General features: G+C 33.8%; 2 protein-coding genes across 3 annotated transcripts in view; one reads left to right on the forward strand and one right to left on the reverse strand.

Annotated features, from left to right (window-relative positions):
• Positions 1-535: 535 nt before the first annotated feature.
• Positions 536-20,747, reverse strand: LOC102804928 (acyl-CoA dehydrogenase family member 11-like). Of its 2 annotated transcripts, none has more exons than XM_085496166.1 (12): positions 20,573-20,747; positions 18,446-18,555; positions 15,520-15,588; positions 11,583-11,721; positions 8,931-9,038; positions 7,176-7,274; positions 6,056-6,122; positions 4,826-4,911; positions 3,912-3,980; positions 3,322-3,476; positions 1,963-2,079; positions 536-1,477 (listed from the first exon to the last, which is right to left on the reverse strand). In XM_085496166.1, exons 2-12 carry the CDS (start codon positions 18,542-18,544, stop codon positions 1,259-1,261), a joined length of 1,227 nt encoding a protein of 408 aa, XP_085352292.1. In that variant the 5' UTR covers positions 18,545-18,555; positions 20,573-20,747; the 3' UTR covers positions 536-1,258. The 2 variants fall into 2 exon arrangements, with proteins under 2 accessions (XP_085352292.1, XP_085352291.1); XM_085496165.1 differs by having other exon boundaries at positions 18,446-18,618; positions 20,573-20,710.
• Positions 20,748-21,076: 329 nt separating this feature from the next.
• LOC146728632 (uncharacterized) overlaps positions 21,077-22,461 on the forward strand; it is a 35,433-nt gene continuing 34,048 nt past the window's right edge. Inside the window, exon 1 of the mRNA XM_085496190.1 lies at positions 21,077-21,217. Coding sequence (XP_085352316.1) covers positions 21,099-21,217 — 119 coding nt within the window. The 5' untranslated portion in view covers positions 21,077-21,098. The remainder of the gene's footprint in view (positions 21,218-22,461) is intronic.

The following is a 22,461-nucleotide window of genomic DNA, read 5'->3' on the forward strand; positions in this document are numbered from 1 at the left end:
TATAAACATATAGAGCAGTTGTTAATTTAACATATGGCTATATAATCGACCTGTCGCTAACAATAACGACATCTCGATTGTTACACATAAATTATATATGCATATATCTGGGTAACCGTCACATGATTGTAGTATAACATGGACAATATTGGTCGTGACAGGTGCAGCGATTATATTACATGAAACTGGCATTTTTAAACCAATCACGAACCGGGATCAATGTGAAGCTACATATAAGATTGTGTGTGATTGGCTAGTCCACATTAACACACAAGCCAGACCAATCAGAAAAATGCTTGATTGTTGACAGGATTTTTTGACTAATCATATTCTGTAAATATGCTTTGAGTCAACTGACCATGATTTATTGCAAAATTATACAATATTAAAGACAGTATAACTCTCAAACTGATATCTTCAAACTGATATCGTAGTTAATCATGTAAAATATTGTTTTCATAAAATAGATTATAGAAAAGTGTCCATGTACAAATTTCATGTTAACAAATCAATTAATTTGCAGATGTTGAGCATGTTTTATTCTTTTTAGGTCCAGATATTTAATAATTATATTTCTTATCTGACAAAAAATGTCTGTAATACAACCACTATCTAACATAATTAATTGAAACATCATACACTTTTCATAAAATATATTTATATATTCAAGTTTTTAATCATTGGTGTACCATTACGGAGTAATACATTTTTATCTTTGTAATATGATACTTATTTTTCAATGGTGCTACCATGAATGGTTTATTTCTACTTTGCTGTAAAGACAATCATAAATGACATGAAGGCGAGTACATAATATCATACATCGATACTGTGTTCCCATCTCAGTTATCTGTCTACATGTCATGAAAAATACACATAATTATTGTATTGGAGCAATATTATTTTATTTTAAAGAATAATTAAATGTTTTTAAATGTTTCAACAATATCAGGATTTAAATTAATAATGATTTTTTCATCCAATGGTGGTACCCCGTTATGTATAAATAATCACACCATAGAATTCAGTACAAAATCTGACCATTTTTCATGACATTCTGTCGCTTGTTTCTCAAAAAGGGGAACCCAATCTGCTATTTGTTTTGTTTTCATATTTGCCATCTAAATTGTCTTAAACCCATAATAATAAAACCATAAAAGCAGATGACATTTGATCTTCAATTCTGCTTAAACCTTTTTCAAATTAAAAAGAAGTTGGAATGTACATTATAATTTCCTCACTAATAACATTTCAAACATTATAGTCTGGATTTTTGCATCTGATCTCTCATTTCTTGGAGACCAAGCGACATCAGATGGACTTCATCTGGACCATCAGCAATCCTTAATGTCCGGATCAAAGCAAACATCTCTGATAGTGGGTAGTCCTGTGAAACACCAGCACCTCCATGTATTTGGATAGCACGATCTATAATCTTAAGTGTTGTACGTGGAACCATTATCTTAATCATTCCAACCTGTGCAAGAAAACATAATGCAACTTTGACATGTTATTCGTAAATTCTTCATATATTAATTAACTTAATTTTGAGTCAGTTAAATAACAATATTATGTGACCAAATGTTATAACATTGTGCTATCTATGTTGTATTTATATTTCTCAAGAATGATCCCACAAATATACATGAAACTTTGTTTAAGTACAATGAACTGTGGATCACATCGAGCTATTCTTCTTAGGAAAGTAAGTGTGGTGTACATGTAGTGTGGTACTTTCTATGATTGCAGGTTTTGACGTTAAGCAGGAGACTTAAGTATAGCAGTTTGTACCGGTAATTCATTTGTGTTTGTTTGCCTGTTATTATATATATATGGATTAAGTGTGATCCGAATCGCGAAGATACATCATGTAATTTGCTTTTATTTGAAGCTCAACTCATAACGAATGTCTTTAACTAAAAATGAATTCCCTAATCTTAAAAAAAAATGATAAATTGTTACCTGTTTTCTTGCAGCTTTTACTCCATACTTATCAATGGTATATGCGGCTTTAAGCACCATCAATCTCATAGCTTCAATTTCCAATCGACTTTCAGCTATTTGTTGCTGCACTACACCCTAAATAAACAGAACACAATAGTAAAACATCGACTGTAGATGCTTCAGTGGTAAAATATACATGTACAAATATGACTTTAAATTACAGTGAAACTTTTACAGTGAGATCAATCGTAAAACACTATTAGGGTCTTGAGACCATTATGTGAGTTTTGTAATTATCTGTACTCGAGCAATCAAACTGCAGCAAATAAGTACTAAGTGTCCAATTATTTTTTTCATTTTCAGCATGTACAAATTCCATTTCAGTGTTCTAAATTATTGACCCTAACCAATTTTCTGCAAACTGCACATATATTACATAACTCACAGTATTTGCTTTATTAGAAACACATCCCTAATATAATCGCAGGTAAACCAACAGTTGCATGTACTGTATACTGGATAATTACAAGTATTCATTATTTTAGCCATAGCCAATTAAACAAATAAAGCAAATATTCTAATAGTCACGCAATTTCAATTTGCTTTGTATACATTTTACATAGTGATGCAAATGTTGTGGTATACTGGCATTTAAAGGAGACAAAGCATGGGGTTACTGATTAATTATCTTAATAATGAGTATAATGAGTTAACACTGTACAACAAAATTTAATAAGACAGACCCCTTTTGAATTTCAATATATGTAATATATTTGTTAATCTGTAATAATTTTAATTAATTTCTTCAACTCATACAACATTCTATAACGAAATTTGTTTTTTATGTATAGCTAGCACAAAAAATTCATTTGAAACATGTGATGGGTTTCGGGTTTAGTCTAATATATAGTTACCTTAGTGTCTGTCATTAATCAGTTTTAATGACCTTCAGAAGATTTAATTTACTTTCAGGACTATTTATTTACTGGATACCCATATGTTTCTTACACATGTACTGCAGTTTACTTTGTTGTACTACTGATATACAAATTAGCACCAACAAAATTTGTGTGTTATTGTAGTATTCCATGAGTTTCAAAATACATAATATTGAATATTATAAAAATTGGTATGAAAAAAATTCGTTTTATTCGAACTATGAAAGATCATACACAAACATGATGTATATGTTGTATTTTCATAAATTATCTTTGCCCAGTGGGAAAAATTGTGCTACAGGATAAAATTTACTGCATCTCTCGTGAAAATAACTTCCATAGCCCTACAAATACCAAATATATGACAATTATCATATCACTCATATTAAAGTTGAGATCTGAGATGACTTCATACAATAGATATAGGATATTTATGTACCTGGTGGGCTAATGTTTTGCCGAATGGTGATCTTTGATGAACTCTAGCACACATCATAGCTAAGGTTATCTCCGAAACACCAATACACCTCATGCAGTGATGAATACGACCAGGTCCTAGACGTCCTTGTGCAATCTCAAAACCTCTACCTTCACCTGTGAAATGAACAGTACAATGAAAAAATGAAACGTACAGAAAAAAATGAACAATTATTCCATTTTGTCAAAAATGCAGATTTGTAAATCTCACATAATCTGTAACATAATTGTAGATAGTAACACAATTATTCATATAGATTGTAAAATGACAAAGTTTGGAGATGACGAAAGGGCCTTCCTCAGCTATTGAAAAGTTGGTATGTATTCAAATCCATAAATGCAACTATAGTAGTTATTTGACCTTTAACATTTTTGAGCCACTTAGGATTTGTTTGGATCAGTAATTATCATTTAATGTATTTTTACTTGGTCAACATTACATAACAGAATAGTGTGGATTTATAGATATAAACCAAAATGTACATCGAGCTAATGATTCTAATTTTAATACCCCTATTTCATTGATACATATGAATATATTAGCATCCTTACCAAGTATTATATTTGATAGAGGTACTCGAACATTCTTGAACTCAAACTCAGCATGTCCATGTGGGGCTTCTGAAATAGAAATGTACATCATCTCATAAATAAGGTGTCATCATACCTGATCGCTTTCGTTCCATCTCATCAACGAAGTTTCATCACATACTGCTAAATTAATGTCCTAACCAGATTCAGAAAATCAGTACCGGTAGATGTTCAGAAAAAAGGCATATAATATTGAATTCATTAGTTCTTGTATGTACAAGAGTTCACTTTGTTGCATCCTTGAAATTATACTCATTTCTATTGTCAATATACAAAAATTAGACTTGATTAGATGAACTGTACATGTGTATGTACCGGTATATAAAGACCATATTTTTAATGCATTGTCTGCTGAAAGCCTCCAAAGAAATGAATAAAAAATGAGGTCAGCAGGTTATGACGTAATGTGACCATACTGTTAATTTACCCTAATATATGAAGACAAATGACTGATTATATGTTTAGTGTTTTACGCTATAGTCATCACACTGAAAATTTCAATTTATCAAGACAAACTTCATGAATTCCAATATATTTGTTGACAAATTCTAGTCATGTTGTTATTCACAAAATAAATAACTTATGAACTTACTAATAAAAAGACACCAACAAATTGAGTAGTTTTACAGTTTTGAATGTATATATGTATATACCATCACATATTGTATATGAAATGCAAACAAGCAAATCATTTTTATTTCAATCTGGATATCATTTATGAAAAATGGAAAACACTAGATAAACATAAAACACATTATATCACAGTGTCTTCTCTTGACACTGAAGAATGATACCTGACGGTATTATGCCTCCTGTGGTACATTAATTGTTATCAGACAATATAGAGATAACGTAAAAAATATTAAAACACTTACGGTCATTCCCAAAAACTTGCAACATTCTGACAATTTTCACTCCAGGGGTATCAAGTGGCACAAGAATCATACTGTGTCGCTTGTGCCTGAAAATTGGGATTATATACATTTCTATGATTGGGTTATTATGTATTTACTAGCTCTGTGACCAGTATCTATGCATATATTTTATACTAAAAATAACTTAGCATTGATCAATTGTATTAAATTTTGACCACCAAAGTCAACTTTCGTCACCATTCACAAAATAGTTCTATATACCATATGTGCATATTAATTAGGTAATTTGCATATCATTAACCCTTTGAGTGATAAAGTCAACTTTTAACACGATTCACAAAATAGTTTTATATACTGTATCTGCATATTAATTAGGTAATTTACATATCATTAACCCTTTGACCACCAAAGTCAACTTCTGTAACCATTCACAAAATAGTTATATATACTGTATGTGCATATTAATCAGGTAATTTGCATATCACTAACCCTTTGAGTGATAAAGTCAACTTTTAACACGATTCACAAAATAGTTTTATATACTGTATCTGCATATTAATTAGGTAATTTACATATCATTAACCCTTTGACCACCAAAGTCAACTTCTGTCACCATTCACAAAATAGTTCTATATACTGTATGTGCATATTAATTAGGTAATTTACATATCATTAACCCCTTGAGCACCAAAGTCAACTTTCATCACCATTTACAATATAAAATCCACCTCAATTCAAAAATGTTATCAAGACCAACAACCAAAATAAAATTATGGCTATTTGGTCAAAGAAATTGGAAAAGAAAGTTTATACAAGCGACCTGATGGTTGAAATAATTTTACTGTTCTACAAGACTATCGTACTACCCATGTTGAGTAACAAACACTCAAACGACAAAGTGTGGTTTGGTTTTGCTGTTGAGAAAATGGCAATTTCTCAAAATGTACATCTCAAATATCAATGCAATCCAATGCAGTTGAAAAAAAAGTGAAAACAAATATTCGCCAAAAATAGAGAATTGAAGATATCGTCATGAAAGGAAGAAACCTGACTGAGATCCAACCAAGATACCTGCATGCCAACAACAAAACAATTCTTCTGGTAGTTTTCAAGAAGAAGTCGAAAATGCAATTGTTGATAGACATTGGACGGATGATAACAGAGGAGCTAAAACTTGGAAAAATTATAGTGTTCAAAAATGTCTAAATTAGGGTATTATATTTGGTTTACCTTGGTGTAGAATCATCACCAGTTCTTCCCATCAGTATAGCAACTTTACATCGTGGATCTCCAGCACCTGGCATAAGTACAAGCAGTAATTAGTATTAATGAATGGACTCAAGATTTATTTATTATAAATCAATGTATTCATTTGTATTTTAAGAACTGACCCATCACTATTTCAATTGTACATCTTAATACTACCCATGACATCATCACTTATAGTATGCATGACTATAACTTGATTATAATATTTAGGTTGTTGGAACAGGTTAGTAAAATTATACATATTCAGGTATGACTGAAACTATATTTAGTGTTTTTGTTATTCAAGCATTGCAACTAAACAACAAATTATTTATCTTCTATGCTTTTAGCATAGCACCACTAGACTTTCTAGCCAAATTGTTTCTGCACTTTTTTCTTATATTTTTTAATATTTCTGAAAATGAGCCAACAAACAAAATTTGTTTTAATTTTCAGTTTTTACACAGAAAATTTAGCTATTTTTATCCCAAACCTCTGAAAGATATTGCAGAATATAAACAGAACTTTTTTGTGAATTTGTGATAAAAAAGGGAACTGGTGGCGAAAAGAATACATGTATAGGTGAAATTTATATCATTCTATTTCCCAAGTGTTACATGCATTGAATTTCTCAGTTAATTGTGTTGTATAATATAAAATCACACAATTGCAAATCTAAGATTAGAAAAGTCCAATATATGCACAAGATCAGTTTCAAATATGCAGCTGACCTTGATTTCTAAAAACAGAAGGTGGTTTTCCATTTACTGTGAGATCTTGTCTAAAGTTGAGAAAATGCGTAGACAGAACATGTCTACCACAAAATATATTTTAAGGCTGATTTTTCAGAGGGAATTATGGCATTGAGATAGCATTACTGCATCAAAATTATTGTCATCAAAATGTGAAAATATCCCAAAAATATGTTTGTGTTTGTCAAATATATGATCCTTTGACACCATTACAATGCTATACCCTTTATTTGTTTTCATGTTCAATTTCACCCATAATACAGGATCTCGAAAAAAAAAATCTATTTCCCATGTAGGACAGTAAGGGAAGACATTAAATGAATAAAACTATGTTTGAAATTATGACATACCACTGCTCCACCATTTTCTTCCATTGATAACAAAACTATTGCCATCTCTTTGAATGGTGCACTCCATATTAGTGGCATCACTGGAAGCAACTTGAGGTTCTGTGAGACGTAAAGAGGTACAAGTTAATAAAACATGAATTATACTAGCCTGGATACTTGTACCTACCTGACAACCAATCCACTGGTGAGCCTCTCTCAACAGTAGTAGCTGATAAATATAACACACTGCTAATCTGAATATGCTAATTTTCCAAACAATAGATGACCATGACTTGATTGGCTGATAAATATAGCACACTGCTAATCTGAATATGCTAATTTAAAAACATTGGATGACCATGACATGATTGGCTGATAAATATAGCACACTGCTAATCTGAATATGCTAATTTTCCAAACAATGGATGACCATGACTTGATTGGCTGATAAATATAGCACACTGCTAATCTGAATATGCTAATTTAAAAACATTGGATGACCATGACATGATTGGCTGATAAATATAGCACACTGCTAATCTGAATATGCTAATTTTCCAAACAATGGATGACCACGACTTGATTGGCTGATAAATATAGCACACTGCTAATCTGAATATGCTAATTTAAAAACATTGGATGACCATGACTTGATTGGCTGATAAATATAACACACTGCTAATCTGAATATGCTAATTTTCCAAACAATAGATGACCATGACTTGATTGGCTGATAAATATAGCACACTGCTAATCTGAATATGCTAATTTAAAAACATTGGATGACCATGACTTGATTGGCTGATAAATATAACACACTGCTAATCTGAATAGGCTAATTTAAAAACATTGGATGACCACGACTTGATTGGCTGATAAATATAGCACACTGCTAATCTGAATATGCTAATTTAAAAACATTGGATGACCATGACTTGATTGGCTGATAAATATAACACACTGCTAATCTGAATATGCTAATTTTCCAAACAATAGATGACCATGACTTGATTGGCTGATAAATATAGCACACTGCTAATCTGAATATGCTAATTTAAAAACATTGGATGACCATGACTTGATTGGCTGATAAATATAGCACACTGCTAATCTGAATATGCTAATTTAAAAACATTGGATGACCATGACTTGATTGGCTGATAAATATAACACACTGCTAATCTGAATATGCTAATTTTCCAAACAATAGATGACCATGACTTGATTGGCTGATAAATATAGCACACTGCTAATCTGAATATGCTAATTTAAAAACATTGGATGACCATGACTTGATTGGCTGATAAATATAGCACACTGCTAATCTGAATATGCTAATTTTCCAAACAATGGATGACAATGATGTTTTCCCAACAACCTGTTTCAGCTTAGATCATAATGCCACAGTGACAAAAATGTGACTGCCCATTCTTCATGATATTGCAATAAATTTGTGATTTACAATTAATGAGCAAAAATGTAGCAGCAAGTAGACATAACATATTCATGTTTTTGGTTATTATATGCATCAGTTAAAAAAACATGTGTTTTAAGCTTTGTATTAGGTTTTTCAGAAAATAACTAAATTAAATTTTCTTGAAAAATCATAATTTTTTGTTGCCTTGGTTTCACGAAGTGGCTTTTTTAAATATATATATGCTATGGTGAAAATTTGAAATCTACATTTTTTTTCAAAGGTCAGTTTTTGTTTTTTTCTCTCTTCATTAGGTCAGGTAAAATGCGTTGACTGTGAAAGAATTAAATTTCGTTACTCACCAGTCATTGAAAAACAAGATCTAATCTTTCCTTCTAATAGTGGCTCCAGCCACTGTTTCTTCTGTGCAGGGCTTCCATACTCATACAGAACTTCCATATTGCCAGTGTCTACAACCAAGATACAAGACATCATATCAATTCCTCAATATTGGAATTTGCAAAAGAATATGGGATGGAAAATTAAACTATAGAGGCCTGGGGGGTAACTAATATCTATTCCATACAGCCCAGTGCTAACATCAACGGTAAAGGCCTTCTTTTTTTTCAATTGTATGTTTATATTGTTGGACTTTCAATCAATTTCATTGGGAAGTTTGTTTTGAAGACTTTTTTACTGTTTTCTGCTGCAAGCTGACTATAGGAACCATATATATACACAATTCTGCCCTATAAAGATAAGTATGTAATTACTCAGGCCTGACTTCCACTGACACAGGAATGTTCCCTATAAACAAATCATGGATTACCTAGAGCCGAATATTCAGAATATGAATTTTTACCAAGTAAACAAATAAACATACCCCCCGGGATAAACATACCCCTTGGAAAATTTCCAAAATGACTGGTAAATTGTTTTCTTGCTTCTAAAATGTGCTCTCACTGGTGTATATGCAAACTTTTCACTGTTCCTTGTAATTAGAAATATAAATGGAAAACAAATAATGCATTTCTAGCAATATACTTCAAATCCCTGTTTGAAAGGCTGCAAGATGTAATGAAATAGCAAACCAATCACAACCAGAGTCTGGGAAACTGCACAATACATACAAATACATACAGCTCTATCGACAACAAAGAAATCACTGACTATGCAAAATTTATATTTAACTGCTTTAACCGCAGAGATATTGCACTGAAAAAAACGCCAGCTGCCCCAAAATAATCACTCAATTTTACATTTCTTGTATTTTTTTTATTTTTTTGTTGTTGTCTAATTGTCTAATTGTTTACTTTAGCTTGTTATTTTTTTAGCTAGCTGTTCTTTATTTAAACAACATTCCTTATTGTATTATTTAAATCAATAAAGTTATTTACTTACTTTACTTACAAAAATGTAGATATGAGCAGCTTCACCAAATTTAAAAATATTCTTTCCACCATAGTTATGACTCTAATGTGATTTTCCACTCCTTAGCAATAGTAGCTCGTGTAGTGTATTGTATTGTACTGTACCGTACCGTACAAGTTTATTGTGATTCTATATGTGTTTTTATATTATTTTGCTTTATTTAGCATTCTGTTTAGTTGATTAACTTTAATGTATTTTAATGTACATGTATTTTTTTTTTATATACAACCATAGAATAACTCACTGTAGTTTGTTTTAGTGTTGAATAAATATTATAATTAAATCATGGTACAATGGTGACGTATTGTGCGAAATTGTTGCAAGGACAATAATTTTCTTGATTTGTGTGCCATAGTGCGTTGATAAAAAAGACACGGAATGGTCGGCAGTATCTATAAAGTTCGTCTAGGGTGGCCCTCGTGGCTGGCGAAAAGCAAGGTACCGTATAATATTATAAATAGGCGTCAAGGAGGAGTGAAAGGCCTAAATTTGGTTCTATAATGGGCGTCACGAAATGTTGGAAAATTAGAGTCAATCAAACAAAATTTCACATGACAACAAAAATACTCAGTATATTTAATATGCATTAGTTTTTTAATTTTGTTGGTAATGAAAAAATATATTCTAAAAGAAGTTTTGAATAAAAACAAACATTGCTTAGTAGCAAATGATCACGGTAACATTAGCGCAATCCGGTCATGCTGTATTTCACAAGTGAATAACTTACTGTTTTCGAAGTGTTGCAATTGTTGATTAGTACTCAGTTGTGATTATTATAACGTACAAAAAATAAATTCGTTGAATTGTTATGAAATGCAAGTACAATTCAAATTAGTTTCATCGTAAGCGATCGATTTTAGTCACATGTAAATGCTCGATGCGATACGATATCCGCCATGTTATCCATGCCCATGAGACGTGTTTATTGACCGGATAGGTCAAGTCGCTAATCAACCAATCAAAATGCTGGATGGTGCTCACGTGTTCAAATTACCATAGGGCATTTAAATATGTTAATGGTAGTTCAGCGACCTCATGGTAAAAGTAACATGGGAGAGATTTACCGATGTTTTAGTGCGATATTTTGGCTTCGTTTTCCATGGGAATATGGCATTATTTTTGTTTTTAAATCAGGATTTTTTTTTAATCGTACCGGCCCAAATAGAAATGTACTGTGTGGAATTTTTTGGGGAAAAAAATAAACGTACCGGTACGTTTATTTGGGACATGAGAGTACTTGTGTATTGATACAGAGATCTAATCATAAGTCAGGCTGTTTTTGGGACAGACATCAAGCATTTTCACTACCTGGACAACATCACTGGTGAAAACAACGGTCAAATACTCATGGAAAACTGTACTGTATGTGGACACATATATCAATTTTGTTGTTCAGGATTGCCGCAAAGTTGGCTCTGCATACCATATCAACATAGAACGTTCAGTGACATAGCTGTGCCCCACGAATACAAGGGTCAGGGGTCAAGCGTGGCATGACAATCAGTAGAATATCAGATGGGTTTTAGGCCAGACCACAGTCCCTCTATCATAGATAGAGGGACTGTGGCCAGACCAATTCTTACCAGGAGCAGAACAGTTAAAGGCTTCTGGACCAATTCGTGACTTGCCGGTCTCTTCTGCAATCAATGCATATTCCAACACACTCAGTCCACTTATACCAGGTAAAAACAGATTCCAGAGTCCCTGTGATCTGGCCTTACTCTGAAAAACAAAATTTTATATAATTTACTATGATCATCGATGATTACAACCACTATAATAGCATTCTTCACATGGTAACCATCAATATGACGACAATCATCACCATGGCCATTATCTTGACATATGTGACCACTACCACAACCAACACAAACATATGCATCACTACCATATAACCACCACTACCATGGCCATCATTGTAACAATATAGTCACTACTACCATGGCCATCATTGTAACCATATAGTCACCACTACCATGGCCATCATTGTAACAATATAGTCACTACTACCATGGCCATCATTGTAACCATATAGTCACCACTACCATGACCATCATTGTAACCATATAACCACCACTACCATGGCCATCATTGTTACCATATAGTCACCACTACCATGGCCATCATTGCAACCATATAGTCACAACTAGCATGGCCATCAGTGCAACAATATAGTCATCACTACCATGGCCATCATTGCAACCATATAGTCACAGCTACCATGGCCATCATTGTAACCATATAGTCACAACTACCATGGCCATCATTGCAACCATATAGTCACCACTACCATGGCCATCATTGCAACATATAGTCACCACTACCATGGCCATCATTGCAACCATATAGTCACAACTACCATGGCCATCATTGTAACCATACAGTCACAACTACCATGGCCATCATTACAACCATATAGTCACCTCTACCATGGCCATCATTGCAACCATATAGTCACAACTACCATGGCCGTCATTACAACCATATAGTCACCACTACCATGGCCATCGTTGCAACCATATAGTCACCACTACCATGGCCATCATTGCAACCATATAGTCACGGCTACCATGGGCATCATTGCAATCATATAGTCATCACTACCATGGCCATCATTGCAACCATATAGTCACCACTACCATGGCCATCATTGCAACAATATAGTCACCACTACCATGGCCATCATTGCAACAATATAGTCACCACTACCATGGCCATCATTGCAACCACATAGTCACTACTACCATGGCCATCATTGCAACCACATAGTCACTACTACCATGGCCATCATTACAACCATATAGTCACAACTACCATGGCCATCATTGCAACCATATAGTCACCACTACCATGGCCATCATTGCAACCATATAGTCACCACTACCATGACCATCATTGCAACTATATAGTCACAACTACCATGGCCATCATTACAACCATATGGTCACCACTACCATGGCCATCATTGCAACCATATAGTCACCACTACCATGGCCATCATTGCAACCATATAGTCACCACTACCATGGCCATCATTGCAACCATATAGTCACCACTACCATGGCCATCATTGCAACTATATAGTCACAATTACCATGGCCATCATTGCAACCATATAGTCACCACTACCATGGCCATCATTGCAACCATATAGTCACCACTACCATGGCCATCATTGCAACCATATAGTCACCACTACCATGGCTATTATTGCAACCATATAGTCACCACTACCATGGCCATCATTGTAACCACATAGTCACCACTACCATGGCCATCATTGCAACCATATAGTCACAACTACCATGGCCATCAATGTAACCATATAGTCACCACTATCATGGCCATCATTGTAACCACATAGTCACAACTAGCATGGCCATTATTGCAACCATATAGTCACCACTACCATGGCCATCATTGTAACCATATAGTCACAACTACCATGGCCATCATTGCAACCATATAGTCACCACTACCATGGCCATCATTGCAACCATATAGTCACCACTACCATGGCCATCATTGAAACCATATAGTCACCACTACCATGGCCATCATTACAACCATACAGTCACCACCACCATGGCCATCATTGCAACCATATAGTCACCACTACCATGGCCATCATTACAACCATATAGTCACCACTTATTTACCATTTAAATGTGATAAGGAAAAGAGTCACCTCTTTTTAGAAAATATGATGTCCAATAAGGGGATAAATATGATAAATCAGGTTCTAAATTCTAGTACAGAATGTGTAAGTGATATTATCGAAAATCTGTATAATGGGCAGCTAGTGATTTCAGGAAATGTGCATATTGTGGCAAATGTGTTCACAGGCAGCCATACTCGACCTGGTTTAATACACATTGTATGTCAGCTAAACGTGATATGTACTCTGCATTACGTAAATTGATGATGCATGATGATCTTGAGAGCTTACAAAATTATAAAACATTAAAGGTAGCTTTTATAAAGGTATGTGAAAAAACAAAAAGCAAATTCAAACGTGATGTAAGAATTTACAAGAAGTAGATAGAAATGATTTGTGGAAATAGGTCAAACGGTTCACGGAAGTCAGTAAGCATTGTCCAAACATTGCACCGACAAAATGGCTGCAACATTTTGGAATACTTTACAACCCTGAAAGACAAAAGTCACCTTTAGATGCCACAGTTGAGCAATATTTAGAAGATTTTGATTACGCGGGCAATAGTCAGGATGGCAGTATAGATGAAATTTTGAATGGGAAAATTTCAGAAAACGAAATTTTACATGCACTGAAAAAACTAAAAAATGACAAATCGCCTGGACCAGATGGCATTCCCAATGATTTTTATAAAGCTGCCAAAAATATACTTGTTCCCGTTCTAATGTTTATGTTTAATGTTATTTTTGACACTGGAGTCTTTCCAAATGAATGGTGTAAAGGTATAATAGTACCGATACATAAAAAGGGAAGTATGACTGATCCACAGATTTACAGGGAAATTACCTTATTAAACTCATTGAGTAAAATTTTCACATCAATATTGAATATAAGACTGGTCAAATGGGCAGATGCTGTGGGTTGTATTACAGATTGTTAGGCAGGTTTTCGCAAAGGTTATAGTACGGTTGATAACATCTTTGTCTTGCATGTTATGGTTCAAAAATATTTGAGTAAATCAAAAGGTAGATTTTATTGTGCATTTGTGGATTTTAGCAAAGCTTTTGATTCAGTAGACCATAACTTATTATTGTATAGACTATGTATAGAGGGTATTAGTGGGAAAATGCTTATTATTTTGAAGTTCATGTACAAAGATGTCAAAGCCTGTGTTAAATCGCAGCAAGGTATTACAAACTACTTCTCTTGTCATGTTGGGGTACGTCAGGGTTGCATGATTAGTCCATTTTTATTTACATTATTCATCAATGAACTCAATACTATGTTAAAAAATTCAGGTCACGTGGGTATTCAAATCTCACAGGAACTTTTTTAAATTTATTTTCACTTTTGTATGCAGATGATGTGGCCATTTTTAGTGATTCTCCTATTGGCTTACAGAGACTTCTGTAGATTTTGGAAAAATTTTGTACACTTTGGAAAATGTTGGTAAACTTAAGTAAAACAGAAATTATAGATTTTAGACGCGGGGGCATTGTTAAGAAAAGTGAAAACTGGGCTTTTGGAGGGACACAGATTAATATAGTCAGTTACTACAAATACCTTGGTTAATTGATCTCCAGTAGAAATTCATAATCAATGGCTGTAAATACATTAGCAAGACAAGCACAAAAAGCGATGGGGGCAATTTTTCGCATGATACATAATAGTGGGAGTCTTCCATATAATGAATATTTTAAATTATTTGATGGTATGATTTTACCAATTTTGAGTTACGGATCAGAGATATGGGGACATAATAGGTATCAGGCCATCATTGTAACCATATAGCCACTACTGCCCTTATTGTCACTTTAGTCATTATCACTGCGATCCTCACCACCACAAATCAAGTAAAAGCTCACTTTCAGTTCTTCTATGACTGGTGGAACACACCATTTTGTTGATGACTCTTCTAGCTGTTGAGTATACACCTGAAAACAGCAAAAATAAAACAAAATAGTAAACAATGCAATACTATATATCTAAACCTTTTGCATGGAAAAAACTGTCTAAAATGTAAGTGGGAACAATCCTGACCAAATGAACAAAAACATTAAAGTTACATTAAAAAAAAATATTTAAAATCATGTTTATCAAACAATACTACTGTATTAGTCTGAATGTCCCTCATTGAATAATCTAACATTATTTGTATAAAGGTACATGTACTGCATTAATCCCAATGCACCTTATAAAACTCTTGTTTTAGAAGCTATTAGCATGGATTGTATAAAAGTTCCTAAATAATACTACAGCAACATATCTAAGCAAAAGAAAAATACTAGCCATTATGTTCCTTGATTAATACTACATGTACTGCATTAATCTCAATGCACCTTATAAAACTCTTGTTTTAGAAGCTATTAGCATGGATTGTATAAAAGTTCCTAAATAATACTACAGCAACATATCTAAGCAAAAGAAAAATACTAGCCATTATGTTCCTTGATTAATACTACATGTACTGCATTAATCTCAATGCACCTTATAAAACTCTTTTTTAGAAGCAATTAGCATGGATTGTATAAAAGTTCCTAAATAATACTACAGCAACATATCTAAGCAAAAGAAAAATACTAGCCATTATGTTCCTCGATTAATACTACATGTACTGCATTAATCTCAATGCACCTTATAAAACTCTTGTTTTAGAAGCTATTAGTATGATAATAGTGCAGCAATTATATACCCTATATATAAAATATGTTTTTGAAATTCAGTTCCTCACCCCCTTGGTTAATATCGCCGATTTTTTGTCGCCAGAGTGATTTACATCGTCAATTTTGGTTCCCTGAGCATCTCTAATAAATAACCTATCTAACCGCTGGACTGAATTAATGATATTATCAAAAAATCATACAAGATTTGACAAAAATCCGTCGTTTTCGGCATCAACGTGTTTTCGCTCAGAAATGCAATGGCGATAAGACTCGATTTTCAAGGACGCAGGTTGTTTGGATCGGACTGTTTCTTTTGTTTCGAGTTCGTTGTGAGTCTAGAAACATAACAATGTTGTTTTTTAGTGAATATAGAATATATTCTGTGTCAATGAAGGATTTTGACATGCCAATCAGGCAATTTTAACAACTTTTTACTGGAGCTTCCCCTGTATAAATAGAGCAGACTCTCCAAAAATTGACACTGGTACTAGCCCAGAATGGACTTCCTGTTCAGCATGTCTTCGATTGTAGCAATGTTTATGCCACTGTATGAAAATATGCACACTCGTGAATTTGACAACATTCACTTGAGCATTGTAGGATAGTGGGAATAGAAGCAAATAGATGGAAATACCAGTTACATCACTCATGAAGATTGCTGATTTGATTGCTGGTCGGGGTAGCTGTATTTAGTGTTCATGCAATATGTCTACACTTGCAATTCTCAATTTCGATGTGTAAAATCATATCGCTGCTGTGGACGGTGACGGCTGACAGATTGTTTTGGTTCTGAGGCTCTCTTGGCATGGGCAACTGATTTTTAGGTTTCTTTTATATTCTGACGTTTACTTGGTCGTATTTTGTAAAGTAAAGTAAGTAAACAGGCTGGGACATACCGGTAGTCAACATGGGACTCTGAAGGCTCCGGAGAAAGCATCATCATACATCAAGCCAAAATAGTGAACAAATATTTTCGGAAATATTACTGACAGCGAAAGACGCCCATCGCGTATATACACAAAATTAAATACTCGCCAGATTTGAAAAAGGCAGGAAAATACTGCACTTGTCACTTTTTTTTATTTATACTCATAACAACATATGTTTACTAAGTGAAACTTAACAATTATCTTGAAAACTATACTTGGTTGAGATTCCAAACTGGTTAATACAATATCCAAGTTTGAAAAAAGGTAGATAAAAACTTTGTGATTTATTGTAACCACAAAAGAATATTTTGATGACGGAGTCAATAACAACAACAATAAGGACAGACATTTTCTCCTCATATACCTTGACCTTTATCTATGAGGTAATGAGTAAATATTTTCATATTCAAATGCTTATAATCTCAGTATCTCATGTTTTCTCTGGATAAATATTATTATATCAAATTTGAGAAACACACTGTGTTTTGTATTGTTCAATTGTGCTAAAAATGAACATACAGTACATTCACTATAATTTTAACCAGGGGTCTGAATATTTCCCCAGGGTCCTAGCTTTACTTGCCAAGGAGTCTATTTGGCTTGATCCTCTTATAATACATTATATTTCACATGTACTCTAATGTTTATTTCTTCCCAATCACTTTGAACAAAGCTGTCAATATGCTATTTTTTTTTGTTTAAAAAGAAATAATTTTGTGTCAGATGACAGTTCAGGGTGACTTTGAATGTCATAGTATCTCATGACTTTTTACTGGTACAAATGTAATGTGCAAATGGTAAGTGCTGACATACAGTGCATTTTGCCAATGAAACCAATACTACATTACAGGGATGTGTGACCATTTTCCTATCATAATGCATTGTGGAAATTTAATGAACTATCTCGGTGTCAACCAGGGCTCAGCCAAATACAAGCCTTTCCAGTCATTAACCATAATAATTATTCATGGAATTCACAATTTGATTCAAACTATTTGCATTAATAAAATATACATAATAGTGAAAATAAGGGGAAATTAGCAAGCCTCTGTTTTTTTTAATTTTGCGATTTTTAAACTGCTTTTGCTGAATTTTCTCTTTCATCAAGCTGACGGAATAAAAACATGGGAAAACCAATTTTGCTAGAGGGCATACCCAATACAGCCAGAATTTGAATAAGAAAACAGTTTCATACTTACTGCTTCAGCTGGGTAGACATGGTCCTGCATGAACAATTTCACCTTTTCTAGAGTTTCTTTACCCTTGGCTGAGATGACATTCGTATCTAAGACAGGCATGATATCATCCACTGAAGGCATTTTCAAGTATATGAAAATAAATTGATACAAAATGCGCACATCAATGGAAGAATCTATAATTAGAGAAATCACAAAATTACACATACTTTACAGCAATACGATAATGAAGGGGAGGAGAGGGCTAAATGATAACAACGGTATATATATTTCATTAAGAAAAGGGCTACAGTGACATTCAACACCGAAACTGTCTGATGGAACAAAAACATTTATTAAAAAAAAATTATGTTAAAAGTATTCTAAAAACAAAATCAAATGTCATGTTTCAAAAAACCTACACAACTCGAAAAAAAAAAAGAAATTGGCTAGACTGTTATTGGAAACACCAAATTTGTTTTACTATCACATTAAACAACAAGCCTTGCTGGTCTCTTCTATTTGGTGTACTGACACAGATTTATGGGCTTCTAGATGTCAAAGTTCAGAGGGATCAAAGGTCAGATAAAATTACCATTTTACTGTTCAATGAACGTGATGCACCCATTGATCAGATATACACTACAAATATGATTGGTTCATTAATTAAAAATACTTTATTTACATTCAGTTTATATCACATCACATTTAAATATATGTTTGCGTTGTGGAATATAAACAGACCACCATAAAGATTAAGTTGGCTACTATTTTATTGTAAATGTTCTTGTAAAATGTATATACCAGTAGATTTTAGCTATCGACAGTATGTATAACCATTTATTTTCACTGACATTTAAATTAACTGTGTTTTAATGTCACGAATTTGTCAAGGAAACAATGGGTTATATTTAAACAATAATGTACTCCCCGATGGCTCATAACAAACGAAAGCACACTTTGCACGACATAATGTGCGAGGCGTAGTACATTATTGTTATTATTTTGTTGCATCGGCAATTCCAGTAAATTTTCACGCGTTAAAACTAAGATAATATGGAAGAAACGATCGAAAACATTTGACAGAACCACGTCTACAATTATATGGGCCTTGATATCTGTATACTGTATATAACGTTGTCGCATTCACACAATGATTCCCATTCACACACACAAACACAATAAAGTGTGCAGTGGTCATTTCAACATAACACGTATACAAAAAAATAGACAAACTTGGAACTCCCTATCCTACATAATGTTAATTTTGCGATGATCGAGAGGACCAGTGATGTGCAGATGGATTGAAGCTCGTAAACCAGACAGCAATGGCCTGCTGTACTGCACCCCATCTTGCTTGCGAGCTGAAGCGTAAAATTCCCACAGCAAATCGGCGAACTCAACGACAGGAAGGTCTTCAAAATTGGTACTCCCAATTTAGTCTGCTGTGAAGTATTTTTTTCATTTCTCGCATTTTCGAGCACATTTAACTGGGATTCGTCAACATCGATAAAACATTTGTCTTTGGTGAGCTATGTTTATTTACCCATTGGACGTCAGTACCGGGTGTTTCTCGCGAAGTTGGGATTGGCCAGATGACAATTTGTGTTTGTCGTTATGACGGGAATGACATTTTTAATGTAAACTAAGAACAAATAATTATTTTTCATATAGTTATTCTTTTTCAGTTTTGATTTTAATCGTTTTCACCCCATAATTTCCCTTTATTATTAAATGCCTATCTTTTTATATGTTCCCCCCAAATCAAGCTGAAACCCTTTGTGTCCACAAAATTTGTCCCTCAAAATACAGGAAATAGAGTTTAAGAGGGACTAGATTTCAATTTTGATAAACACCCCCCCCCCCAGTAAGGTTGAGCCTTCGGCGCGAAGGATCGTGAGCAGATCTGAGCAGATAACGTGATAAGCTCCTGTGCCCCCATGCGTTGGCTTGCTAGTTATGACATAATTGACACTGCGATTTGGGCAGCAATTATATCTACGGTCGCAAGTAAAGGCTCTGTCAGTCATTAGTCTGCTTAATCGTAGTTTCGCAGCTCCAGGGTACTATTTTGAAGATCGGAGTACTTCGAATCCGGTCGTATGGGAAAACATTTTAAATTTGCAAACTCATCCTCGGGGTAGAACTTACCTCAAACGGCAACTTCTGTGGCAAAAATAACTAACTAACTAACTAAGTAGACAGACAGACGACAGACGCATGACCTATGTGTTCCGATAACAAAAAGTTCATCGAACGATGCAAACAGGGATCGAAGGAGTTAAAAGTCCGAGGACTTCGGAACACACGATATATAGTAAATAACCATATAATATAACCTTTGACCCAATTGTACAAAAGTACAACGTGTGAGGGCGCCCACTATTTTTACGGCTTACATAATTCAGGCCATTATTTTCATTATTAGGGTATTTGTAATTTGGGAAATCGGTAATTTGCAGAAAATCCAAGATAACTCTACTGCTTTGCATATATGGCTAAACTGTAACACACATATCTAATATATTTATAGACGTCTATGGTTTGTCATTTTGTTAAAAGTGTTATTTTAATGGATTAAACCACCATACCGTGTGTGTTACAGCTTGTACTAAATATGTGCATAAGTTGTTGAGTAGGTACAGTTTCCTGCCCGTCATTGGAGTGAGCAGCACTCATGACAATTATGTCTCCAAAAAAGCTTATTCACTCCTTGGGTTTCATATTCGTGGGAATTTTTATCACAGTGATGTATTTTCAAATTGTCGTTCATCGTCCTGCTTCATTCACGAGAAGGTAAGACGTAGCTGTAGACAAATGCGTAAACATTTAGTAATTCAAACAGTAGGATGTTGTTGCACAATCGAACTCAATAGAAAATGATTTTGTCACGAGGTGATCTTTCAGTATTTCATTTCTACTAAACACTTGAAACTGCTTTGCTGAATTAATTTATATTATGCTTTGAGCATGGTTCATATAGTCTAATAAGTTCAATGTTTATGCTAGAACATTATTCACTGATTTTCAGTCAGTCAGATAGTTGGTTTTGTATCGACCACTCGTTTTAACGCACATGTAAACTGTAGATTTCACGCTCTCTTTTGTTTGATCTAAAATGATGTCTCCCGTTATGATGTGAATGCATTCAAATAGTCTATTCTTATTCTGGGCATACGTTAGCCCCTGTTCCATTTATGGATAAGAGTGATGTTCTAATATCGTGTCTACAACACGATGAAAGTGAAAAAAAAACATTGCATGAGTACAATATAAAAAAACGACTCAATATGATGGTTGCGACGTGTTTTTTAAATATGTACGGTGATCTTACAATGACAGTATTCTATGGTGTGCCATTAGGGCCAAAATTGAAAAACACCAATAAATAAAAGAATAAATCAAAGAATAGGTAAATAAATCAAAGAATAAATCAAAGAATAGATAAATAAATGAAAGAATAAATCAAAGAATAAAACAATAAATAAAAAAATAAATTGAAAATTAGAACAAGAAATAAAAGATTAAATTGAAGAATAGAACGATAAATTAAAAAATAGAAGAATAAATAAAATAATCAAACAAAAAATAAAAGAATAGAAAAATAAATAAAACAATAAACGAAAGAATAGAAAATTAAATGAATAAATAAAAGAATAGAAAAATAGAATCAGCTTATTTAAATAAGTGTTTTAAAAAACCTGTTTAAAAGTAAACCGCCGTTGCACCGCAACGGAGGGAAAAATTAAACCGCTGTTGCGCCGCAACGGAGCTAAAAATTTAACCGCTGTTGCGCCGCAACGGAGCTAAAAATTTAACCGCCGTTGCGCCGCAACGGAGCTAAAAATTTAACCGCCGTTGCGCCGCAACGGAGCTAAAAATTTAACCGCCGTTGCGCCGCAACGGAGCTAAAACTTTGACCCAAACTTTAACCCCAAAGTCACAACGCGCTTGAAAAACAAGATGTCGAAGGAAAGTCATCACCAACAGGGAGGTGCTGATCATCGTCGATCTCGTTTGGTAACTGCGACTGAAACACT

This window comes from Saccoglossus kowalevskii, chromosome 22 (genome assembly GCF_978046115.1).
Source record: "Saccoglossus kowalevskii chromosome 22, keSacKowa6.1, whole genome shotgun sequence".
NCBI lineage: Eukaryota > Metazoa > Hemichordata > Enteropneusta > Harrimaniidae > Saccoglossus > Saccoglossus kowalevskii.